General features: G+C 41.8%; 1 protein-coding gene and 1 long non-coding RNA gene across 3 annotated transcripts in view; one reads left to right on the forward strand and one right to left on the reverse strand.

The window, feature by feature from the left end:
- Positions 1-6,120, reverse strand: part of LOC148214280 (uncharacterized) — a 47,296-nt gene extending 41,176 nt beyond the window's left edge. Inside the window, exon 1 of the long non-coding RNA XR_015798404.1 lies at positions 5,718-6,120. This is a non-coding gene — a long non-coding RNA (uncharacterized LOC148214280). The remainder of the gene's footprint in view (positions 1-5,717) is intronic.
- A 6-nt stretch (positions 6,121-6,126) lies between these two features.
- Positions 6,127-17,875, forward strand: MRGBP (MRG domain binding protein). Of its 2 annotated transcripts, none has more exons than XM_007442140.4 (5): positions 6,127-6,438; positions 9,829-9,950; positions 11,269-11,350; positions 13,451-13,555; positions 15,030-17,875. In XM_007442140.4, the coding sequence occupies exons 1-5, from the start codon at positions 6,165-6,167 to the stop codon at positions 15,218-15,220; spliced, it is 774 nt and encodes a 257-aa protein (XP_007442202.2). In that variant the 5' UTR covers positions 6,127-6,164; the 3' UTR covers positions 15,221-17,875. The 2 variants fall into 2 exon arrangements, with proteins under 2 accessions (XP_007442202.2, XP_025031398.2); XM_025175630.2 differs by having other exon boundaries at positions 6,128-6,438; positions 13,451-13,525; positions 15,030-17,868.
- Positions 17,876-21,048: the final 3,173 nt, after the last annotated feature.

Consider the following 21,048-nt stretch of genomic DNA (forward strand, 5'->3'; position numbering starts at 1 on the left):
TTTAACCACTACACCAAATTGGCTCTCCTTGAATTTATTTATTGACCATATATTCCGTCAAATTATAACCAACTGACAGTGGTTTCAACAAAGCAAACTCCTTACCGTATCAGCAGATCAAAACAACCAACACTGAAAAAAAGCATAACATTAATTAATTGATTAATTGGCTCAATCAATTTGCAAAGGTCCTCAGAAAAGCCTTCTCTTTACAATCTTCTGGAAGGCCATCCCCAGCGGGTCCAATCCAGCTTCTGAGCTACAGCGCACTTCACCAGATGTCTGGAGTGATTAAACTGAAAGTTCCCGTAGGCTTTTGCCTTTGAATAAAATTTGTGAGTCTGAAAAGGTGATATTGGACAATCAATAGGTTAATTCGATTCTCCTCCTACAATCTTTCATAGTATGGGAGACATGATAGAAAAAGAGTGTTCCCATCTACCCCCAAAAAACTTCAATATGAAACTCAGATTTTTAGAGTTAAACTGAGTTCCCATGGGTTCAATAAGCTTCAGTGGCTGATTTATACAACACAGCTTACACAAATGAAGTTCATTATGATTTATCTCAATTTGTGAATTCCATCAGTGAGTTGTAAGGGGTCAGCATCTGTCTGAAATGTTGACAGTAACTGCATGAAGGTTTATCTAATCAGAGCACCTCCTTCACAATTTTTACCTTGCAGCTTTGTAATAGCTGTACTTCATTAGATCTAATGATTGTAGTTAAACATTTCAACAGGATGAAACAAAATGCATTTATTTAGAGGCTGTGGTTAGTTTGCTTCTGTTAGTTAACCTAATTATGAAGAATTCTGGAGATATATTACACGTTATTTTCTTGCTGCTGTGCAACGTTTCCCTGTATTGTAATAGTACTCCTGAGAGCACTATAGAATATAATGCAGAAAAAATTGCATAAAATATTTTATTCGGTTTAGTTTTATTGTCATAGGCAGGAGGATAAGTACTTTAAAATATAGTTATAAAATGGGACCATCTTCCTTGGGTTTGGGTAAAAAATAAAACCAAAGAATCATGCATTTGAACTATAACCAGCATACGTAATTGTGTTACATTAACACAACAGCAATTTCAGCCAATAGGTTTTCTTAACTTTCACATCAAGTTATAAACAACATTATTTCTAGTGAAAATTAAGATGAATGGCAGATTGAAGGCCAAAGATTTTTCTTAGCTTAGGTTTCTCACACTGAAATTTCTTTCATTTTCCTAACTCACCCAAGGCTCCAATAAATAAAGTAATTTATTTAAACAGAAACTGTCGCCATAATAGGGCAGGTTTTAAGGTTTAATTTACTCTCGGGTACAAATAGATGGTTTCTTTGCCAGCATTCCTTCCTTTTCCCTTTTTACTTAATAAGTTCATTTTACTGTCCTGAAGTTTGGTATCTATAGTATTAGAGTAACATGTGCTGTTATTTAATTTAATGTCAAGTGGCGGATTAAGATTTCAAATTAATAACAAGCCACAGGAACACTTAATCTCCACAACAAGACAGATGCTGTTCCATGCTTCTAAATCTAAAACAAAATGAAGGAATAGGGATATTTTGTAGATTATATTCACTTAGCTTTCCTTTAAACATTTATAATACATGCTTTCACCAGGAAAGAAAACTTGGAGTGGGTTACAAACCTTGCAAAACAAATGAACCAATTAAAAAAATCAACATTCTGAATGAATGAACAATTAATTCAGGCTTCTGTATCAGAATCTCTGCATATAAAAATGGAAGATGTTGTTGTTGCTGTTAATTCCAGAAGGGTCACAATGTGACTTTGTGGCAATAAAAAGTGTTTGACACCTGAAGAGCTAATACATTTATTGCAGGATAAATTTTATAGACTGTAGAAATTTATGCCATAATAAATGTGAGCCCTAAGGGGTTATAAATTTTGTTTTCAAGGAAAAGAGCTGATAGGAGACATCCCATACAATTCCTTGCTAGCATCAGCTGTCTCGACAGCATTTCTTAAATCCACTGCCTTCGGGGTACATTGAACTACGGTGCCCATAGCCCTCAGCCAACTGTGACTACGTTTGCTGGGGGTAACGCAAAGGTTATTTATTTCCTTGATATATGCTCCTCCTCTTTCATTGAGGCGCTCAAGGCAGCCGACGTAGCACTCTCTCCTCTGATTTTTCCAAACAACAACCCTGTAAGGTAGGTTGGGCTGAGATAAACGGGGATTGGCCCAATGATTTTTTGAATTTGGACGGGGTTCTTTTCTAGAAGGCTGCAGAGTAAGCAGAGGCTCTGCCACTTGGCCAACACACCAGCAGGTCCCCTCCAAACAGGCAGAGTCTTCCACCCTTAGCAGCAGATAAGATTCACTTGTTTAAACTTCCTTATGAGATTTAGAGTCCACCTTTCCTACCAGAGCTGAAGGCGGCGTCCCATTTTCCTCCCATTTTTCCCTCCAACCACCACCCTGGGAGGTCGTGTTGCCTATAAAACTCAGGTACCCCAAGTGGTGTGGAGCTGAAGATCTGTTCCCTGAATTTGGGAGAGAAAACCATTTAACCTTTGCAAAGATGGTTTCTTCGCTCACCCGAAAATACGAACCACCCAGTAGTTCAGGCAGAGAGAAAAGTATTTATGGGGGGGTGGGGGGGTCAAGTCTTTTTATAGGATACAGAAACAAATGATACATACATTCGGTGTACGTGATGCGTCAGAAAGCAAGTAATCAAACAATAAAAGACATTGATTACACGTGAGAATTGAACAATAGAACATTGACTCCAGATAACAGTGCACAAGTGGGAAATTTATGGGTTACATCACTCTCTTTCCCAGAGGGGTTTATATCTTTAAAACTTGCAAGCGTATTCAAGGACTTTTCACAATATGCTCTCTATTGCTTAGGTGCTGAAAAGGCAAGTTCTCAAATATACCAGAAGAAATGGCCTTGGCCTAAAAAAAAAAGCTTTTCTAAAGTTAAAAGAAGCCTAGACTGCCATGTTCACAATGCTAATATCAGCTTTTCAAAATGCTAAGAATGAAGCCTAAATTTCCAGGTAACAGCAGGATAGACTTAGACAGAATATGCCTGGCCCAGATTCCCCCCCACTCTCCTGGGAGCTTCGGTGTTTAAGGGAGGATTAGAAACTGGGTCTCCCTGCCCCTAGTCCGGCCCCTTCCCCACTACAACACCCTGGTTCTCCAACAATAGACGGCTCAAGGGCCCTCAAGAAAGGAAACGTGTCACCTCCCAGATATTGGTTGCCATTCTGGATGTGATGAACAGGAAAAGTATTAAATGCATTGGGACAAAAAGAACAGCCATCCATTTAATTTGATTGATTGATTGATTGATTACGTGCCATCAAGTCGTTTTCGACTCCTAGCAACCACATAGATCAGTGTTTCTCAACCTTAGCAACTTTAAGATGAGTGGACTTCAACTCCCAGAAATCCCCAGCCAGCCTTGCTGGCTGGGGATTTCTGGGAGTTGAAGTCCACTCATCTTAAAGTTGCCACGGTTGAGAAACACTGATATAGATGTTGTCCATGACGATCTGTCCTTAACCTGGCTCTTCAAGTCTTCCAAAGGTTCTTCAGGTCTTCCTCATCGCCGCTGTAACTGAGCCCATCCACCTTGCTGCTGGTCATCCTCTTCTTTTTCCTTCCATCTTTCCCAGCATCAGAGCCTTCTCCAAAGAGCTGGGTCTTTGCATAGTATGTCCAAAGTAGGACAATTTGAGCCTGATCATTTGTGCCTCAAGTGACAACTCTGGGTGGGTTGGTTCGATGATCCACCAGTTTGTTTTCATGGCTGCCCATGGTATTCCCAGGAGTCTTCTCCAACACCAAAATTCAAAATTTTGAACCTACTACACTGACTATGAATTCGAATTTTAGTTCTGGATCTGACTTCTCCCACTTCTCCAGCCCAGCCCATCCACTTTTTGGAGAACTGCTCCCAAAATAAGGCAGGCCCTCAGCCACAAAAATACTGTCCGCATCTGTCTTAAAGGAATTTGAAGGATAAATTAAATCTATGATTTGGCTCTCTAGGTGACTCCTAATCTCCATAAGCTCTTCTCAATCTTTTCCTTAACCATGGTTTGTGGAATAAGCCTCAGGGGATTGGCTACATTTATACAATGCTAAACTATAAATTAAATCATTTTATTAACCCCTGTGGCTGGCTTTACGCAATATAGTATGTAGCCTAAGCACAATATGTTGAGTTATAATAGTTAAGGGTCTAGCAGCTGCATTGGTACTGCATGTAAACTTTGTGTAGTTACTATTAACCTTGGTAAGGGTTTCTTCTGCTTAACCTGATTTGGAAACCTACGTCTGGGGGTTAGTTTATCATCTGTGTCCCAGGCGAACCTAAAAATAGGTTAATCCTATAATTAAATTAAACATTTTAGCTGACACAGCCAGGTAAAACAAGGCCTTTTGTGTTACAACCATTAATATCTGTAATGTTAGAAAACAGGTTGTAATCTTATACCGTAGATTGCAACTACGAGGTACATGTTTATATATAAAATAATAACCATGAGGTGAAACCACTCTCCAAACTCCTTACACCAAGCCCCTTTATCCTTTAACACAGTGTTTCTCAACCATGGCAACTTTAAGATGGGTGGACTTCAACTCCCAGAATTCCCCAGCCAGCATGGCTGGCTAGGGAATTCTGGGAGTTGAAGTCCACCCATCTTAAAGTAGCCACGGTTGAGAAACACTGCTTTAACAGGTTTAAGATTTGCAAGAGAACAAAAAAGAATTATAAGGAACCCATAAAATTGACTAGCACTTAAGCAGTTTCTGTGAGCACGCCTGCTGCCTTAAGGTTGAGGAGGGGTAAAGTCAAAAGGGTGATTATAAAATTAATTATTGTGAAATTGGATAAGGCTAAGTGGACTGCTAAAAAGGACTAGTTCACACGCAGGGTTTTTAAAGCTCCATTTTTCCACCTCAAAGAAGCAGCCAAGTACATTTCTTTTTTAAAAAAAAATTGGCGCTTGCTTTCCGTGCCAGCGAACAGAAACATTTTAAATCATAAATACAGCCATCTAGCTTTGATATTTTTTAATTATTGGGTTTTTTCATTTCAGAAGAATACAAACGGCAAGCAAAATACCAAGATACACTACAATAACAAAATTAAATGAAACACTCCTTTAAAAAAATGATAAAAGACCAAAAAAAGGGGGGGGGGTAAAAAAAACAGACAAGCTAAAAAAACCCTCTACCTTATACACGAAATATATCTACGTCACTGTGTAAATATTATGTTTACATATATAAATCTATGATATTATATATGTAGAAATACCATGTAATCCTATAGCAGAGGGATTCTCAACCTTGGCAACTGTTAAGATAGGTAAAGCTCAACTCCCAGAATTTCCCAGCCAACATGGGTGGACTTCAATTCCCAGAATTCCCCAGGCAGCATGCTGCCTGGGGAATTCTGGGAGTTGAAGTCCACCTAAGTTGCTAAGGTTAAGAAACAGTGCTATAGCACTCTATTTTTCAAAGTGTGGTCCCGGGACCCCTGGGCCCCCCCCAAGACCCTCTCAGGGGGCCTCAGAATCACAGTTATTTGCCAGCCTATGTTGAAAAACAATGCAATACTAAAATCCCATCTGACAATCGTGAGAAGCGGCAGCGAAGGCATCGATCTCCATTTTTCATATCGATAGCAAATATCGATAAATACGACTCCTACCCGGAGAAGCTCCATCCTTTTTTTTTCCGAAGTGGGAAGGAGGGGGTGTCGAGAGAAAGCGCCGAAGGCACCCGCCGCAGCAGAACCAGACCCAAACTGGTTCAACGAGACGGGCGGGGGCAACTTCGCTTTATCAATAAAATCGATCAATAAGACGATGGCCGCAACGTGGCACCTCGCTTTGTTGAGCCAACCCTTTGTGGGGGGGGGGGGTCTCCCGTTGCGGCTTAGACGGCGTCCGACGGTTTCTGGGCACGTGCAAAGTGCACGCACACCCCCCCCAAAGGCAAGAGGCAGGGTTCATCCAAACTAGGATTACATAGCCCATAAGCCACTCACTCCCCGCCACAGCGGAGAGGCCGAAAGCGGCCCCGCGCCCGTTGGCGCTGCAGCCCGCGCGGCCGCCAGGGGGCGCTGGGCCTCCGGGCGGGCTGAGCGGCGGCGGCGATGGGCGAGGCGGAGAGCTCGGCCGGGGCGGCGGAGGTGAAGCCCCCCTGCCCTGCCCTGGGCGCGGGGCCTGGACCGGCCGCGATGGATCCCGGGCCTCAGGCGTCGTCGGAGGACGCGGCGGCAGCCGCCGCCCTCGCTTCGGCCGCGATGGCAGCCACGTCGGCGGCCCCTCCTCCGCCGCCGCCGCCGCCGCTGCTGCCGGTGCCGGTGGTGTGGAGCCCCGAGGTGGAGGTGTGCCTCTTTCACGCCATGCTGGGCCACAAGCCCGTCGGTGAGAGCGGGCGGGGAGCAGGCCGCAGGGCGAGCCTCGGCCTCGCGTAGCGGCGCCGGCCGAGCGGGGCGCGAGGAGGCGGGGGGGCTTAACGCCAGCGCGGGGTCCGGGCCTTCCCCTCTCGGCCCGGGGCTTCCTTGCCAAACTGGCCTAGTTTCGTTGGATTGCCATTATCGCGGCCTTGCCGGGCTGGAGGCAGGAGGATTTCTGCTTTTTCAGGCCTTAGGGGTGAAAAAGGGCATTTGACCCAAAAAGCATCCTTTTGTTTCCTTCAGGACAGGGTTCCTTAACCTCAGCAACTTTAAGATGGGTGGACTTCAATTCCCAGAATTCCCCAGCCAGCCATGCTGGCTGGGGAATTCTGGGAGTTGAAGTCCACCCATCTTAAAGTTGCTGAGGTTAAGGAACCCTGCTTTAGGATAACTTCTGTGGTGGCCAACTGCGTGGCAGCCGATAGCAGACCTTGGCTGACCTTAAGGAAGCTGAGCTGGCCCTGGTTATTACTGGATGGGAGACCACTAGGAGATCCCAGGTTCAACATCCTGGAAGAAGGGAAGGGCAAGCCGCTTCTGTATTCTTGCTTAGAGAAAACTGAACTCCTCAGAAATTGAGCTCAACTGGAGGAAGCTTCTCCCTTTGCCTCTTCCTTGTACTGAATTGAGAGGAATTTCACTAGTAACTGAAAGCACTGGAGTGTTGAAGCCCTGATTTTATGGAGCAGACCAGGAATGTGAAACCAGGTCTGTTCCCCCAGAAATTCACAGGCCCAAAAATAGTGCTCAGATCTCACAGGCAGGAGCAGATTGTATTTGTGTTTATATAGTTGCTCTTTATCCCACCACGAGCGTATGTTGCTCTTTACGAGAGAGTAGGCTTCGGCCAAGAAGACCTTGGAATCTAAATTATTTGTGTATGATTTGTTCATCAGGTTTTGCCTCACAATTTCCTTGATTGTAACAATCCCAATACAGTAATTCATGGAGAAAATGTATCTCTGTGGTTGCTAGGAGTTGAAAATGACTTGGTGACATCATCATCATTAATGTTCATCTGGGGTAAATAAATTTAAAAAATAATTCACTTTTAAAAATATCTAAATATGCAACCTGGGGAGAAATATTTCAAAGTTTTCAAAGAGATTTCACCTTAATTACTTCACTACAAATAAGGCACGCAAATTCCTCTTACAGTTTCCACGATTCTGTATTTACCTCAGATGAGCATTAAGTATGATGATGATATGCCATCAAGTCGTGGTTGACTCTTAGTGATCACATAGATAGATTTTCTCCATGACAATTAATCTCTAACCTGGTCTTTGAGGTGTTCCAACTGTGCACCTATTGCCTTTGTAACTGAGTCCATCCACCTTGCTGCTGGTCATCCTCTTCTCTTTCCTTCCATCTTTCCCAGCATCAGAGCCTTCTCCAGAGAGCTGGGTCTTTGCATAATGTGTACAAAGTAGGATAATTTGAGCCTGGTCATTTGTGCCTTGAGTGAGAACTCTGGGTTGATTTGTTCAATGATCCATTGGTTTGTTTTCTTGGCTGTCCAGTCTTCTCAGGAGTCTTCTCCAACCCCGAAGTTTAAAGATGTCAATACTCTTCCTATCCTGCTTCTTTAAAGTCCAAGCTCACTTTCACTTCCATAGAGTATCACAGGGAATGCCATGGCTTGCACGATTCTGAGCTTTGTAGATACAAACACATCACGGCATTTGAATTTCTTTTCCAAGGCCTTCATGGTTCCTGTACCGAGTGCTAGTCTCCGGTGTATTTCTTGACTGCTTGTTCCTTTGCTGCTGCTGGTTGATCCCAAAAGGCAGAAATGATCCGGCACTTCAATGTCTTCATTGTCAATTCCAAGGCTGGTTGTTCTACCTGTCGGTAGTTTGGTCTTTACAATTAATTTTATTCCCATTTTTTCACTGTATTCCTAGACTTCCGTTACTAGAACTTGCACATCATTTGCATTTTTGGCCATCAGAGTAGTGTCATTAACATAGGGCAGGTTGTTGATGTTCCTTTGTCCAGTTTTAGAACCATGTTCATCTTCATTAAAAACCAATTTGTAATTTAAAAAAAACTGGTACATTTAAGTAATAATAATTCAGCAAAAATATCCAAATGTCAAGACAAGCTGCCTACAATCAATTAACCTACCCTGAAGGAGAATTGTGTGTCCATGCAGGCCCAGCTCCAGTTTTTTTGCCCTCACCATTCCCAACTTTCCCAAGATCAGAGGTGCTGGAATTCATTGAATTGTGATTGTTTGATAAAAATCTCATATATTAGTAATCTAGCCCAGGACTAAGTAGAATGTAGATCAGCTTCATTTGGTAAATCTCTGGATGATTTGCAGTAGATTATTGAAAGTTTTTGACTTCCAGTACTTTAATAGAGACAAGAATAATAGTGAGGGGAAGAACATCTCTATCTTTTTTCTTAGCAGTAGTGTTCCTTATCTGTAAAATCATCTGTTCATGATTTTTTAATCCGATCTTTAGGGTTTGAGAATTATAGTAGAATCCAAGACTTGTGATAATTCACAAGTAGATTTGTATTTGCAACAGTGTAAAATAGATCCAGTTATATTTCACAATCCTAGAGAGAGAAAAGGTTTTTTCCAAGAGTAGCAGCCTCAAGAGTTTGTTTTTGTTTTCCATATTAATTTGACATAAATAGTGTGATCTGGTACTTGACCTAGAGGATAACTGTGTTTTTCACACAGTGTTCCTGTATTTGGTGAACTTTATAAATAAGTTCACACAGGCAGAAATGGCTAATTTACTAACACTTATTTGTCCCACATACCTTGGTGGGTAGATTATGTCATTTTTGCAAAAGCTTCCCTGCTTAGCGGTCCAAAAGCAGTTCTTACTGCAGGCAGAGCAGTTGATATCTGTTTGGCGACTTGTATTCTTGATCCACTGTGGAGCTGTAAATGTTTGGACAAGGCATCTTGGGGGAAAGCTTCGTGTTGCAGTATTTATAAAGTAGCTTGTAGCCTCAGCAGGAGCCTTGTCTGGATTTGGAAGCTAAACAGCAACTCTGGGCAATACCTGAATTAGAGACTTGCAGGGAATGCCGGTCAGGTAGGCTAGACTGGGAAGCCAAAAAGAAAACATTAAACCGCTTCCATATCACTGCCAAGGAGAATCATGGTTGTGTCCATTAAATCAGTGTTTCTCAACCTTGGCAACTTTAAGATGTGCGGATTTCAATTCCAGAATTCCCCATGCTGGGTAGGGAATTCTGGGAGTTGAAGTCTACATATCTTAAAAGTTGCCAAGGTTGAGAAACATTGCATAAAACCATCAGGAGTCAAGCTTGACGTGAAGAAGGCTTTCTTTTGGGGCTGATTAACCTTTTTTTTTTCTTCCACCTTCAGGTGTGAATCGTCATTTTCATATGATCTGTATCCGAGATAAATTTAGTCAGAATATTGGGAGGCAAATTTCTTCCAAAGTCATCTGGGACCACTTGAGCACTATGTATGACATGCAGGCACTGGTAAGTGTTGCCAGATGAAAAATGGAGGTCGGCCCCTCTGCTGAATTACAGCAAAGAGTGTTCAGTATAGTGGGTGGCCTGCCCTGCAACCCGAGACAGGTGTAGAAATGGCAGTAGTTTGCTGTTTCAGAGGGAGACCATTGCTATGATGTCATACTTTACATTCCCTGTGCTCCTCTGGGCATCAGAGCTACAGTTGAGTGCAGACGAAGTCAGAGGAAAAGATTCCACATAAGATGTTTTTTAGTCTTTGGAAACTCCTGACTGTGAGGCTGGTACAGTACCAAAGAAATCATGTTGGGTCCAGAGCACTCTCCTGGAAACACATGCTAGATTTTAAACATAGGTGTGAGAACCAGTGCAGTTAAGGGGCTGGACTATAAGTGGGGAGACCCAGGTTTTAGTCCTCCCTTTGGCACACAAGCAGGCTGGATCACTTGGGGCTGGTCACTAGATGGGAAAATCAAAAAAACATCTGTCTGTCCACCCACACTGGACCAGCAGAGTAGATTATGGCCCCTAATCTTCAATAAAGAGACCTTCATTCTGCAGTGAATTGATGTGGACTGATGCAATGTTTTTATATTATGCACAAGTTCATCCTTTCATATTGTCCTTGCCAGTTAAATACCCTTCCTGGAAGCCCACATTATGCCTGCAGAAAGCTCTGTAGGTATTGAAGTATTGTGACTTGCGTTCGGATAATAGGCCCTGAAATCGAGAATTGAAAAGGCATCACAGGATCTAAAATTCATCTGAGAAGGCAACACTGGTTTAGTTCTAGTTGATAACTTTCCTGTACATATATGATATATCTGTAGCATTCACTTAGGGCTTGTATAATATTTGAGAAAGATACACAGATTGGAATGATTGTAGTTTTATTATATGTTTTCATTTTTAAAGGAAATCGTACTTGTTGATCTTCAGTATCATAGGCAACAGCAATGCCATGCAGAATAATTAAGTTTTCTACAGCATGACTTAAAATGGTAAAATACAGTAAAGTCACACAATAAAAGCAAATACATAATATATAACTATAGTTTTATAAAGAGAATAAAGTAATATAAATGCAGAACCAAACGTCATCACGTACAAGTTTTAAAACCAAACTGCTGAGACTTAAGTGTGGATCTTATATGCTAAACTAGTTTAGAAGTCTGAAAGGAAAAAAAAGGACTAGAAACAAAGCAAGAGCTCTTTCTAAATGTTTTGCAATGATTGTAAAATCTTATTGTGGTGTATGTTTTTTTTAGAAAAAACTAAAGGTTGGCATAATCACTTTATTTAAAGATTTATTGTTTTTCTTTTTAAGCATGAGTCTGAGATTCTTCCTTTCCCCAACTCAGAAAAAAACTTCATCCTCCCTGAAGAAATTATTCAAGAAGTAAAAGAAGGTGAGACATTTGGATGTATGTATATTTCTTACAAACAAGGATCTGATGTTAAAAGCTTGTATAGAATTGCAGCCTAAGCCATTACATTGGAGAATTTATTTTATTTATTTATTTAGATTTTTTTCATCCCACCTTTATTATTTTTATAAATAACTCAAGGTGGCGAACATATATATTGATACTGGCACTGCAGGTCCTCAAATGACAAAAATTGAGTATCTCATTATATTAATTTAACTAAAGTATGTTCCATGCTGTACCCAAATTCTAAAAAAAAAAAAAAATGGATTTGCTGTTTTCAGATTTGACTTTTTTGAGATGGATGCAACTCACCTCCTAATAGTACAATATGAGGGAGAATTCTATGTTTCCATTTCTGGGGAGGTGGGCGGCATATCAAAATAAATAAATTTAAATATTTATTTATTTATTTATTTATTTATTTACTGACATAATTAGATCTAGCACTTCCGGCTAATAAGTGGTGTCAAATATGCTAACTCCAAGATAGTTCATTAAAGCAAATTTCTGTTTGGCAAAACTTGCCACTTATTGAAGTGAGAAAGTAAAATGCCTTATGCTATAAATTGAAATCTTGGAAATTAAAACTGTGAGAAACAAAAAAAGGTAACCTTAACATAGTTAAGAATATCTTTCCCACTGAAAATCCAGGAAAAAGCAACATTGGCACCCCTGACCAGGTTCCTGCCCCTTTCTCAAATATTAAATGTGGTCCCTGGTCATAAACCATTGTCCACCCATGTGGTTTAGGATTAAAATGCTGGCCTCTTGAAGTGCAGCCAGGGAAAAGGCAGGAGGCCCAACCTCAGTCAAGATGGGAACTAGACTCGGGTTCGAGAGGAGAAATAACTCTTCCCCTGCATTTCTTCTCAAGCAGCACATCGTATTCCCATGAAGTTGGGGAGTTTGAAGGAAATCCTCCTCCCAAAGTTGTCAGCCAACACAGGATACTCCATAGTGGTACAACTTGAGAGTGTGTGGGCAGCCTTCTTTGGCTCTGTGCCCTGCTTGGGATGGGCATCCCTAGGGAGGGGTGTGGTGCCACTGGAGCGGACAAGCCCCAAAACTTTGCCCCTCTTTTTTGCACAGTGCTCCTAAGGGGCACAGGGGGTGCTGGAAGGCCACAGAGGTTCAAGGCAGCAGCTTTGTCTTATAAAACCCTAAAGGAATGGGGGGAAATCTGCCCAGTTTCAGAGGCTTTAGTTTTTAAGGGCTGAAACTGATGGCAGCCATTAACTGACCGGGATATATTTTAAAGTGGGGTGCTGGGGGCCCATGGGTTGCCCACCTCTGGTATAGCCCACATGTAGGAAGAATTGAGTAAGTTTAAACTTGCCACTATCTGGGACAAGAGTTATGCCTTCCCCAGTCTGAATGCCTTCCAGATATATGGACTTCAGCTCCTAGAATTTTTAGCAGTGGCCATGCTAGGGTTAAGGAAGGCTGCTATATTCTATCCGGAAAGCAAGAGCACAGCCCACTTCTTGAAGGAAGAGAAGATATCTCCATCTAGGAGGGCGCTATTCATCTTTGGTGGAAAGGGAGCTATTAGAGTAAATCCAGTGGTTTCTGGGTAGAAAATCTACTGACAACTGTTGAAGTGTGGGGAGAGGAATAGGCGATGTCTTCAGGAGCCATGGAGAAATGTATCCCTTTGCCACAACTGAAGTTAGATTTAGGTCATGATACCATCAGTTTTAGAGATGGAATGGGAGGATGTCCTCTCTTTTGCCCCAAACAACAAGAGGTTTTAGGACAGCACCGGTTGAACTGTAAATTGAAAAAATATACATATTAATTTCTGTCATTTTCGGCCCTGAAATTATTGCTCATTTGCAGCTTTGGGGGCTGTGGATTGTGATTTGCTTTGTTTTTCCCCAGCCCATGCTTTAAGAAATCTAGTTCTTCATTTTAGATGATTTGAAGGGCTCTTGGTGGCAGTAGGAGTCGGCAGTGATAAAATCCTTTTAAGTCAGAGGATTGCCACAAACACGGGTAACCTTCTCAAGCTCAACTGAAGTAAAAAAGAAATTGAATTTGCCTACTTTCCCAGTGATCTACTTCTCATCGTTTGCACAGGGAAAGTGGTGATTGAAGACGATGTGAAGGAAGAAATAAAGGAAGAGATGGAAGCACATGCAGCTTCTGAAGAAGGTACTTCAGCATATGAAAGACGTGTCCTCTGTAAGACAGTATTAACCCTTATTAGTCAACACATATGTGTGCATGTCTTGGAAAACTTGTTCTAGAAGATAGACTGTCAGCAAAGGATTGGGGTTGAAAGAGATCATCCATTGTTAAGAGGTGGGGAACTGCCTATTGCAGTGTTTTTCAACCTTGGCAACTTTACGATGTGTGAACTTCAACTCCTGGAATTCCCCAGCCAGCATACTGGCTGGGGAATTCTGGGAGGTGGTCCACCTATCTTAAAGTTGCCAAGTTTGAGAAACATTGGCTTATTGAAGAAATGAAAGCTCATTATAAATAAATTTGTTTCCCTGGAAAGTAGCCCCATGGTTCTAACTGGCAAAACTCAGCTCACATTTCTCTGTGTGAAGTAGAAGAGTAACCCCCTTTGGCATCTACTGGCAAATTATTTGCTTATGCTTGACCAGATGGTTAGGCCATAATGGTTAGAGACTGTTACTGGTTTCCATATTTTCATTTGCAATAAAGTTAAATCATAACAGTGTTTTCCTTGATGCTGTTGTTGACGTGAGTACTTTCCATAATATTCAGCCTGATGAAAAGTTCTGTGTAATCAGTAGATGACTTGGAGGTTTTTTCATCAGAAAGTAAAATGCCATACCCAGGTTTCTGTTCCCCAACCCTCAACTGGTTATCTGTACAGGCGATGTAATTTGCACAATCTGCCGTATCTTGACAGAAGAACCGTAAGGGCTGAGGATAAATTTGGTGTGTGTAGTTGCCATGAATCAGAACAGACAACACTGAGTTTATGTATTATGAACAGGGATCAGCTTAGCATGGCGTGAGAACCCAGCCAGGTATGCTGAATAAATCACACTTGGCTGGCTTCTTCCAAGGTGTTAAGCCAAAACAAAATGAAGCGTATGATGAATTTGCACAGTGTGAACACAGAATTTATGTACCTGATCTCTGCCGAAATGTACCTCTGCAGAATTACTAGATACAAAACTGACCATTTGGCTACGTGAAAAATCAGACATATTGGACCCCTTGCTGGCTTTTTTGCACGAAATGGAAAAATGCACTTATGGTTTTGATGATTAGAAAAAAACTGGATAATAGAAAAAAGCGAGCTTTGTTTTGTAATCATACAGTAAGAGTTAATTTTGTAATTGTACTTATATTTGCTGCAAAAGAAATTGAAAGCTTTCTTTTTCTCTTTTTGTACTTTTTCTCATTTCTTTTTTTCTTTGCTCTTTTTACTCTTCATTAGTTTGTGTTAGTTTTTATGTTCTTTGTAAAATTGTTAGTAAACTTTATAAAAAAAAGAATCAAATTGGGGTTAGAATAACCATCTTTTTAAGCTATATATAGATTATATTATTGTATCTTTCCTTGCAAAAACCACAGTTAAATATGGAAAGAAATACGTATCAATCCATTGCAGTCTTGCTCTTTCTGACAATGGAGATGTTGCTCAAATTATGGTCTTATAATTCTGTTTCAGTATATGCCTCTCTGGGAAACCTGGCAAAAGCCACTGAAAAACCAAGCAGCAAAGAGAAGGAAAGAAGCTCTTCAGAGTCTGGATCCAAAGAAGGAGCAGATAAGAGAAAGCGGAACAGAGTCACAGAGAAAGTCCTAAATGCAAACAGCAACCCCTCCAGTCCCAGTGCAGCAAAACGGCGCAGGACATAATTGATGGCAGAACAATTCTGGCACATGTCCTGAAGTCTAAGCAGGGAAAAGTTGGAGGGCCTAGTTAGTACACGAGTGGCAAGTGAGGAGACTGAGTGAGGCAAACTGGTCATTGCCCCTCTGAAAGGAGGCAGGTGGTACCTTTGCCCCCCCAAATTTTAGGAGGAGAGGGAGGCAAGCAGCTTTACAACAAATGCCGAGCAAGTCCGACTTTTTTTTTGCCATCAGACGCAAACGACATACTTAGCGTCACATCTGGATTTGTGGGAACCAAGGAGCATCAATTCTGCTGATTTAAATGTTTAGAGACTTCTGTGTTTTGGACTGCAGTTGCTCATTTTGGTCACTGCAGCACAATTCTAGCTGACCAGAATCGGAACTTGCCAAAAACAACTGAGTTTATACATCATGGCATCAATTGGGTATGTGGTGTGCTAGGTGTTCCCCCCACACGTGCCACAAATTCAGTTCTGGAAGGTTGGAGCAAAATTGGAGAGGAAGAGAAGGCAGAGTCCCGTTTGGGGAGAAGTTCATCTGCACTGTTTCAAATGTTATCCTGATGACTGATCAAGAAAATGCAGTATAAACTGATACGGTAGACTGCTCCATCACTTGTACTGTATAAGTAATTTTGCTGCAAACTTTTGAGTGTAAGCAGTTCCAGTAAAGTCAGGTTAGGCATTGGAATTACTTGCCAGATTGGGACAGTAAGATATGTACGTATGTATGTATGTATATGTTTGTGTGGTATTTTATGCATTATTTAATTTACTGATTGTTTTTAAACGAAAAGTATTTTTTGCAGAAATCCTTAGAGTTTTGAGTAACTTTGTTATTTAAGCTATGTCCAGAGTAGGTTTTTGTTTTGTTTTACTTTGAAATGTGTTGAGTTCATATGCACAGGTGTTAAAAGTTGAGCCCTCTTACTGTTTCTGGATGATCAGATAGTAAAATTTCCTTCTCTGATTTTGGGGGACTTAGAAAACACCTTTTGTAAGAAAAGCAGTATCAGCAGAGGAGCAGAGACGGATACAGTGGCATTCCAGCATTCTGTCTGAGTTAACTTCTGCTGTTCAATAAAAAAAGTTCCAGCCCATCTTTGCTCCCTTATAATGCCGCTTGCTAAAGAGACAAGCACTTTCATTTTATGGCGTACATGAAGTTCGATTTATTTCACAGAGTTCTAAGAATGTGTCAGCTTTCTCTTTAAATCAGTGTTTCTCAACCTTAGCAACTTTAAGACATGTGGACTTCAACATGCTGGCTGGGGAATTCTGGGAGTTGGAAGTCCACATATCTTAAAGTTCCTAAGGTTGAGAAACACTGGTTTAAATGATCGGCTTTAATTCTTACAAGCAGCCAGTGATTTTCTCCCCCTTCTAGGCTTCTGTTGATTTCTCATCAATGCGATACTGCCGAAGGTATCTCCAGTTTCCACCATTTTTGTCAAAATGACAAAAGCAGCATCACAGTGCAGGCTCTGCCCCTTTGGCATGGGACGTCATGTATAAAAGGGTAGAGCTCGCATTGTGTTGGTGCAAAGCCGCCTTCATCCTTTCCCAACCGCCTTCTCCTAGAGATGCCACTGAATATAACTTCTTCATTTATGTAAATTGCTGCTACCGTTTGGCACTTAATATTAAGGCAGATACCACTGGGGGAGACCCCAGTATTTGGAAAAATCAAAAACAATTGACCGAGACCAACAGAAGGCAAGGTAGTACTAATTGAAAGTTTTAGGAACCTCCCTTCTCTCTGACATCTGCACAGGCCCCAAATATTTTTTTTACTTAAACGTCTGAAACCTTTTGAAAATCAGATGCCACAATATTTTGGTGTTCTGTGCTGAAATCTTGTGAAAATTTGGACAGAGAATGCCACGCTCTGGTGAGATTTGGGGCATTTATGTCTGTGAGCTGAGTTCACACGTGAGATTAAAACCGATTTTAATGAGTTAGTGATTGGATTTACACTTTGTGTTAAGTTAGGTTTATTTTATGAGAATGGTAGTCCTCAGGTAACTAGGGCAATTGGGACTGGAATTTCCATCAATAAGCAACACGGTTGTAAAGTACAACGTCACATGACCTGCCGCTTAGCTCTAGCAATTCCGGCACTTCTGGTCGCCATTGCTAAGCGAATCCTACATCATCATTAAGCGCAACGTCATGTGGTCGCCATTTGCGACCTGCTGGCTTCCCCATTGACTTTGTCGGAAGCTGGCAGTGAGGGTTACAAATGACAATCATGTGACCACAGGATGCCACAATGTAATTGCAAGCTGGTTGCCAAGCGCCTGAATTGTGACTGTGGGGATGCTGAAACAGCTGAAATTTTGAGGACCAGTTGTAAGTAACACTTGTTCAGCGCTGTTGTAAGTTTGAACAGTTGCTGAACGAGTGGTCGTTAAGTGAGGACCATCTGTATGTTGTAATACCCAAGGGCTGGGGTCGCATTTCCCATTAAGACAAACTAGATTAAGGGTGTGCATTGGGCCATAAGGCGCAAAATGGATTAATTCCTCTCAAGCACAAATCTTCATTGACGGGCTTCTTGTATGTAGCTCATTTCTTGCCATGTCAATCCTAAACCCGACTCCAACAGCTTTTTCAACCTCTGCAAAATGGACCTGAAACACACTTTGTGAAATGCACATTTCTAATAAGTGAGGTTTGTAGTGGAACCAAACCAATTAGATTACTGTCATGTGATTTTTCACTGATGGAAGCCTTGAGAGAGAAGAGAAAGTATCTGCTGGGAAGATTTGTGTACTTTTGATATTGAAGATGACCATATTTCTTTTTAATATATTTTGAAAAAGAGCAAAAGAAACAAGAAAATTTAAGCTGATCCTTCAGGTGTTTCTCTTACGGACTTCATTAGATATCTGCAAAGTGTGGTCAAAAAAGTCAAGATGGCAATTGCCAGTGCAATTGAAACTCTGTAATGCACATAAAAACAGGTGAAGCTTCAATCACACCACTGTGGGGCCATCTTGACTTTTTTGACCACACTCCGCAGACGCCCATAGACTTCAAGAATCATTGTGAAATACATTTTATAAGCTGCTTAATTTTTTTTCTTTAGTCCAAGAACGTAATGTAAATTCATCTTAAACCACACTTCGCCTGTTGAATTTTATGGGACGCTGCCATCCGAACCCTGTTCTGTTTTTTAAAACAGTGGCAAAAGGGCATGGTAATTTTGTTTCAGATCCAGCCGAAGTGCCATCTTTTATCAAAAGCCAACGTGACGTGCCCTACCATTCATATTACTAATTTTTTAAAAAAAAACTTTCTTGGAAATGGCTGGTGGGACCATATCCTCATTCAGAGTATGGCCTTCCATTTACTAATTCAATAAAAAAGCAACCAGCTCTACAAAGTACAAGTTGGTAGGTGGCAGGAAAAGGATTTTCTCGGGGGACATAGCCTGGCACAGGGATGTGCAATCCATGGCAGTCCAGGTGGTGCTGAACTACAGAGGGCCACATCCTTCACTGTTGACCAGGGATGCTGGGAACAGCTGGCACCAGCTGAAATACCATCTAAGGGCCATAATAAAAAATCTCATGGAAACTAAACAGAATTGGGCACCTTGGAATCCAATGTATGCTGCCCCCGATAGAAGAAGGAATATGAATGTTCCTTCTCCCATGTTCATCTCAATAGCCTTGTGAAAAAGGTCAGGCAGGAGACTGGCTGGGTTTACACCTCCTAAAATCATCATGTCTTTTTAGTCTGACTTAGCATGGGATATGAACCCAACCTTTGTCGCTTCGAAATAATGGCGGATGGCTTTGCATGGTGTTCGAAGCCAACTAATATCCTCACTTCCTGGCTCAGCTTAGTCATCTAGCAAGGTTAAGGCTCAGGTTGGAAATTCAAGTCCTAGTTCTCTTGCACACACAAGTGTGCAATGCACACTTCATTTAGGCCCAGAAATCAAGGACTCCTGCGCTGAACAAGCCCTAACACTAAACATCAGAGCTGTGGAGTGCTTCAGGTTTGAAGGTGCATGACAGCATGCCGGAGCACCCACATAATGCTCGTCTGCAGCGCCATAAACCAAATGCAACTTTCCCACCATGGAGTGTCAGCTGACCAGCTGCGCAATCCCAGGAAACACAGAGCCTCTTTAAGGGGTTTGGGCACCTTAAAGCAGTATTTCTCAACCTTGGCCACTTGAAGACGTGTGGACTTCAACTCCCAGAATTCCCCAGCCAGCCATGCTGTCTGGGGAATTCTGGGAGTTGAAGTCCACACGTCTTCAAGTGGCCAATCTGTTGTCTTCGGAACCATCTTCCACTTTAGATCCATATGGCCCAAACCCTGTTATCCTTTAAGAAAATCTTAAAGACCTGGCTCTCTTGCAAACACTGGAACTTGTCCGCACCTGCTATGGGAAATTGTACAGTATTGTGTAATCGTTGCACCCTCTCCCTCCTCCAGGCCTGGCTGTTTTCATTATTGTTCTTAACTGACCGCATTATTTGTTCTGACCCTCCGTAAGCCTCTCGGAGTGGTTCACAGCCGTAGAAATGGACTAAATAATTAAATAAGACACCGCATCTTGTTGCCATCGGACCTGAAGAAGTGCATCCACGGGGTCGGGGGACCCAAGCAGAGCCTGGTGACATCACGGGCATGACTGCATCACAAGGTAAAGCCCCGTGACTTGCATTTGCACGTCCAATGTCAGAAAACAAGTGGGAACTTTCCATTGTGACATCAGGTTGCGGAGAATCGTTTTTTCATCATCCTACTTAGCTCCACCGTTCCTAACCATTTTTATGAGCGGGGTTAACTCAGTGCACCTGACTTAGTTATAAAATTAACCGATTTTTCTGAATTTGCACAATACCTTGGACCATGAACCAATGAATGAAACCAAGTTTACACAAAATGTCAAAACACACACAAACATACACAGAGAACTAATGTAAGGTTAACACAATCAGCCTTTCTGGGTTAATGACAAATCATTGTTAGTACTTTAGTTGACTTCATGTCGTGAAACTGATGATTTTCCTGATTTTGGCTGTTCACCAGTTGCACTGAAGTTTATACTTCAGTGTTTATACTTCACTGTTTCGGTGAAGTATAAATTCAGTGAAATATAAATTCAGTGTTTATACTTCAGAGTTTATACATGCACCGCTGCATCGTTCCGGGGGGGGGGGGACTTCATAAAACATCTATACCACCTTTACCAGGATCCATAAAAAACACCCAGCAAAACTGGAAGCCTTCTTGGTCTAGTTAAAACAAAAACAGCCAAAAAGAAGGCATTCTCAGCCTTATATGAAAACCTCACTGTGGGAACGGCCCATCAGAAACTCAGAAAAGTAGAGGATGTCTTGTACAATGGAACTTTTCCTTTCCGAAGTGCCCCTACCCATTGGGATGGCCACTTGTAATGTTATTAAATATATATGGTGAAACAAAAAGGCTTGCAATATTTCGGAGGCTAGTTTCCTGCTGTACAATTAAGTATTTTGTGCCATTTTATTATTCTTCCGCTTGGAAACCATACAGATGTACGTACCGGTCGTTGCAATCTCCTTCCCACGTATCTAAGGCTCAGTCGATTAAACGCGACGGCTTTTTTCCCCCCTCTGAAAATGTGCTTTGGTGTCGCCTGTTCCAACTCCTAGTACTTGGGTTGTGTCTATAATCCTATACATCGGACCCTTGGAAGCACGCGCCGTCTGCACAGTAGTAATCCTTCCCACGTTGTGTAACTGCCTAAGTAAATAAGCTTAACGCAGTCGTTTCACACAACGCATCTAATACAAACCGGCCACACAGGCAGGGTTGGCGCTACAC

This window comes from Python bivittatus, unplaced genomic scaffold (genome assembly GCF_059951505.1).
Source record: "Python bivittatus isolate LINGU-HERP-01145 unplaced genomic scaffold, Pbiv_v1 ctg000700_np1212, whole genome shotgun sequence".
Lineage (NCBI taxonomy): Eukaryota > Metazoa > Chordata > Lepidosauria > Squamata > Pythonidae > Python > Python bivittatus.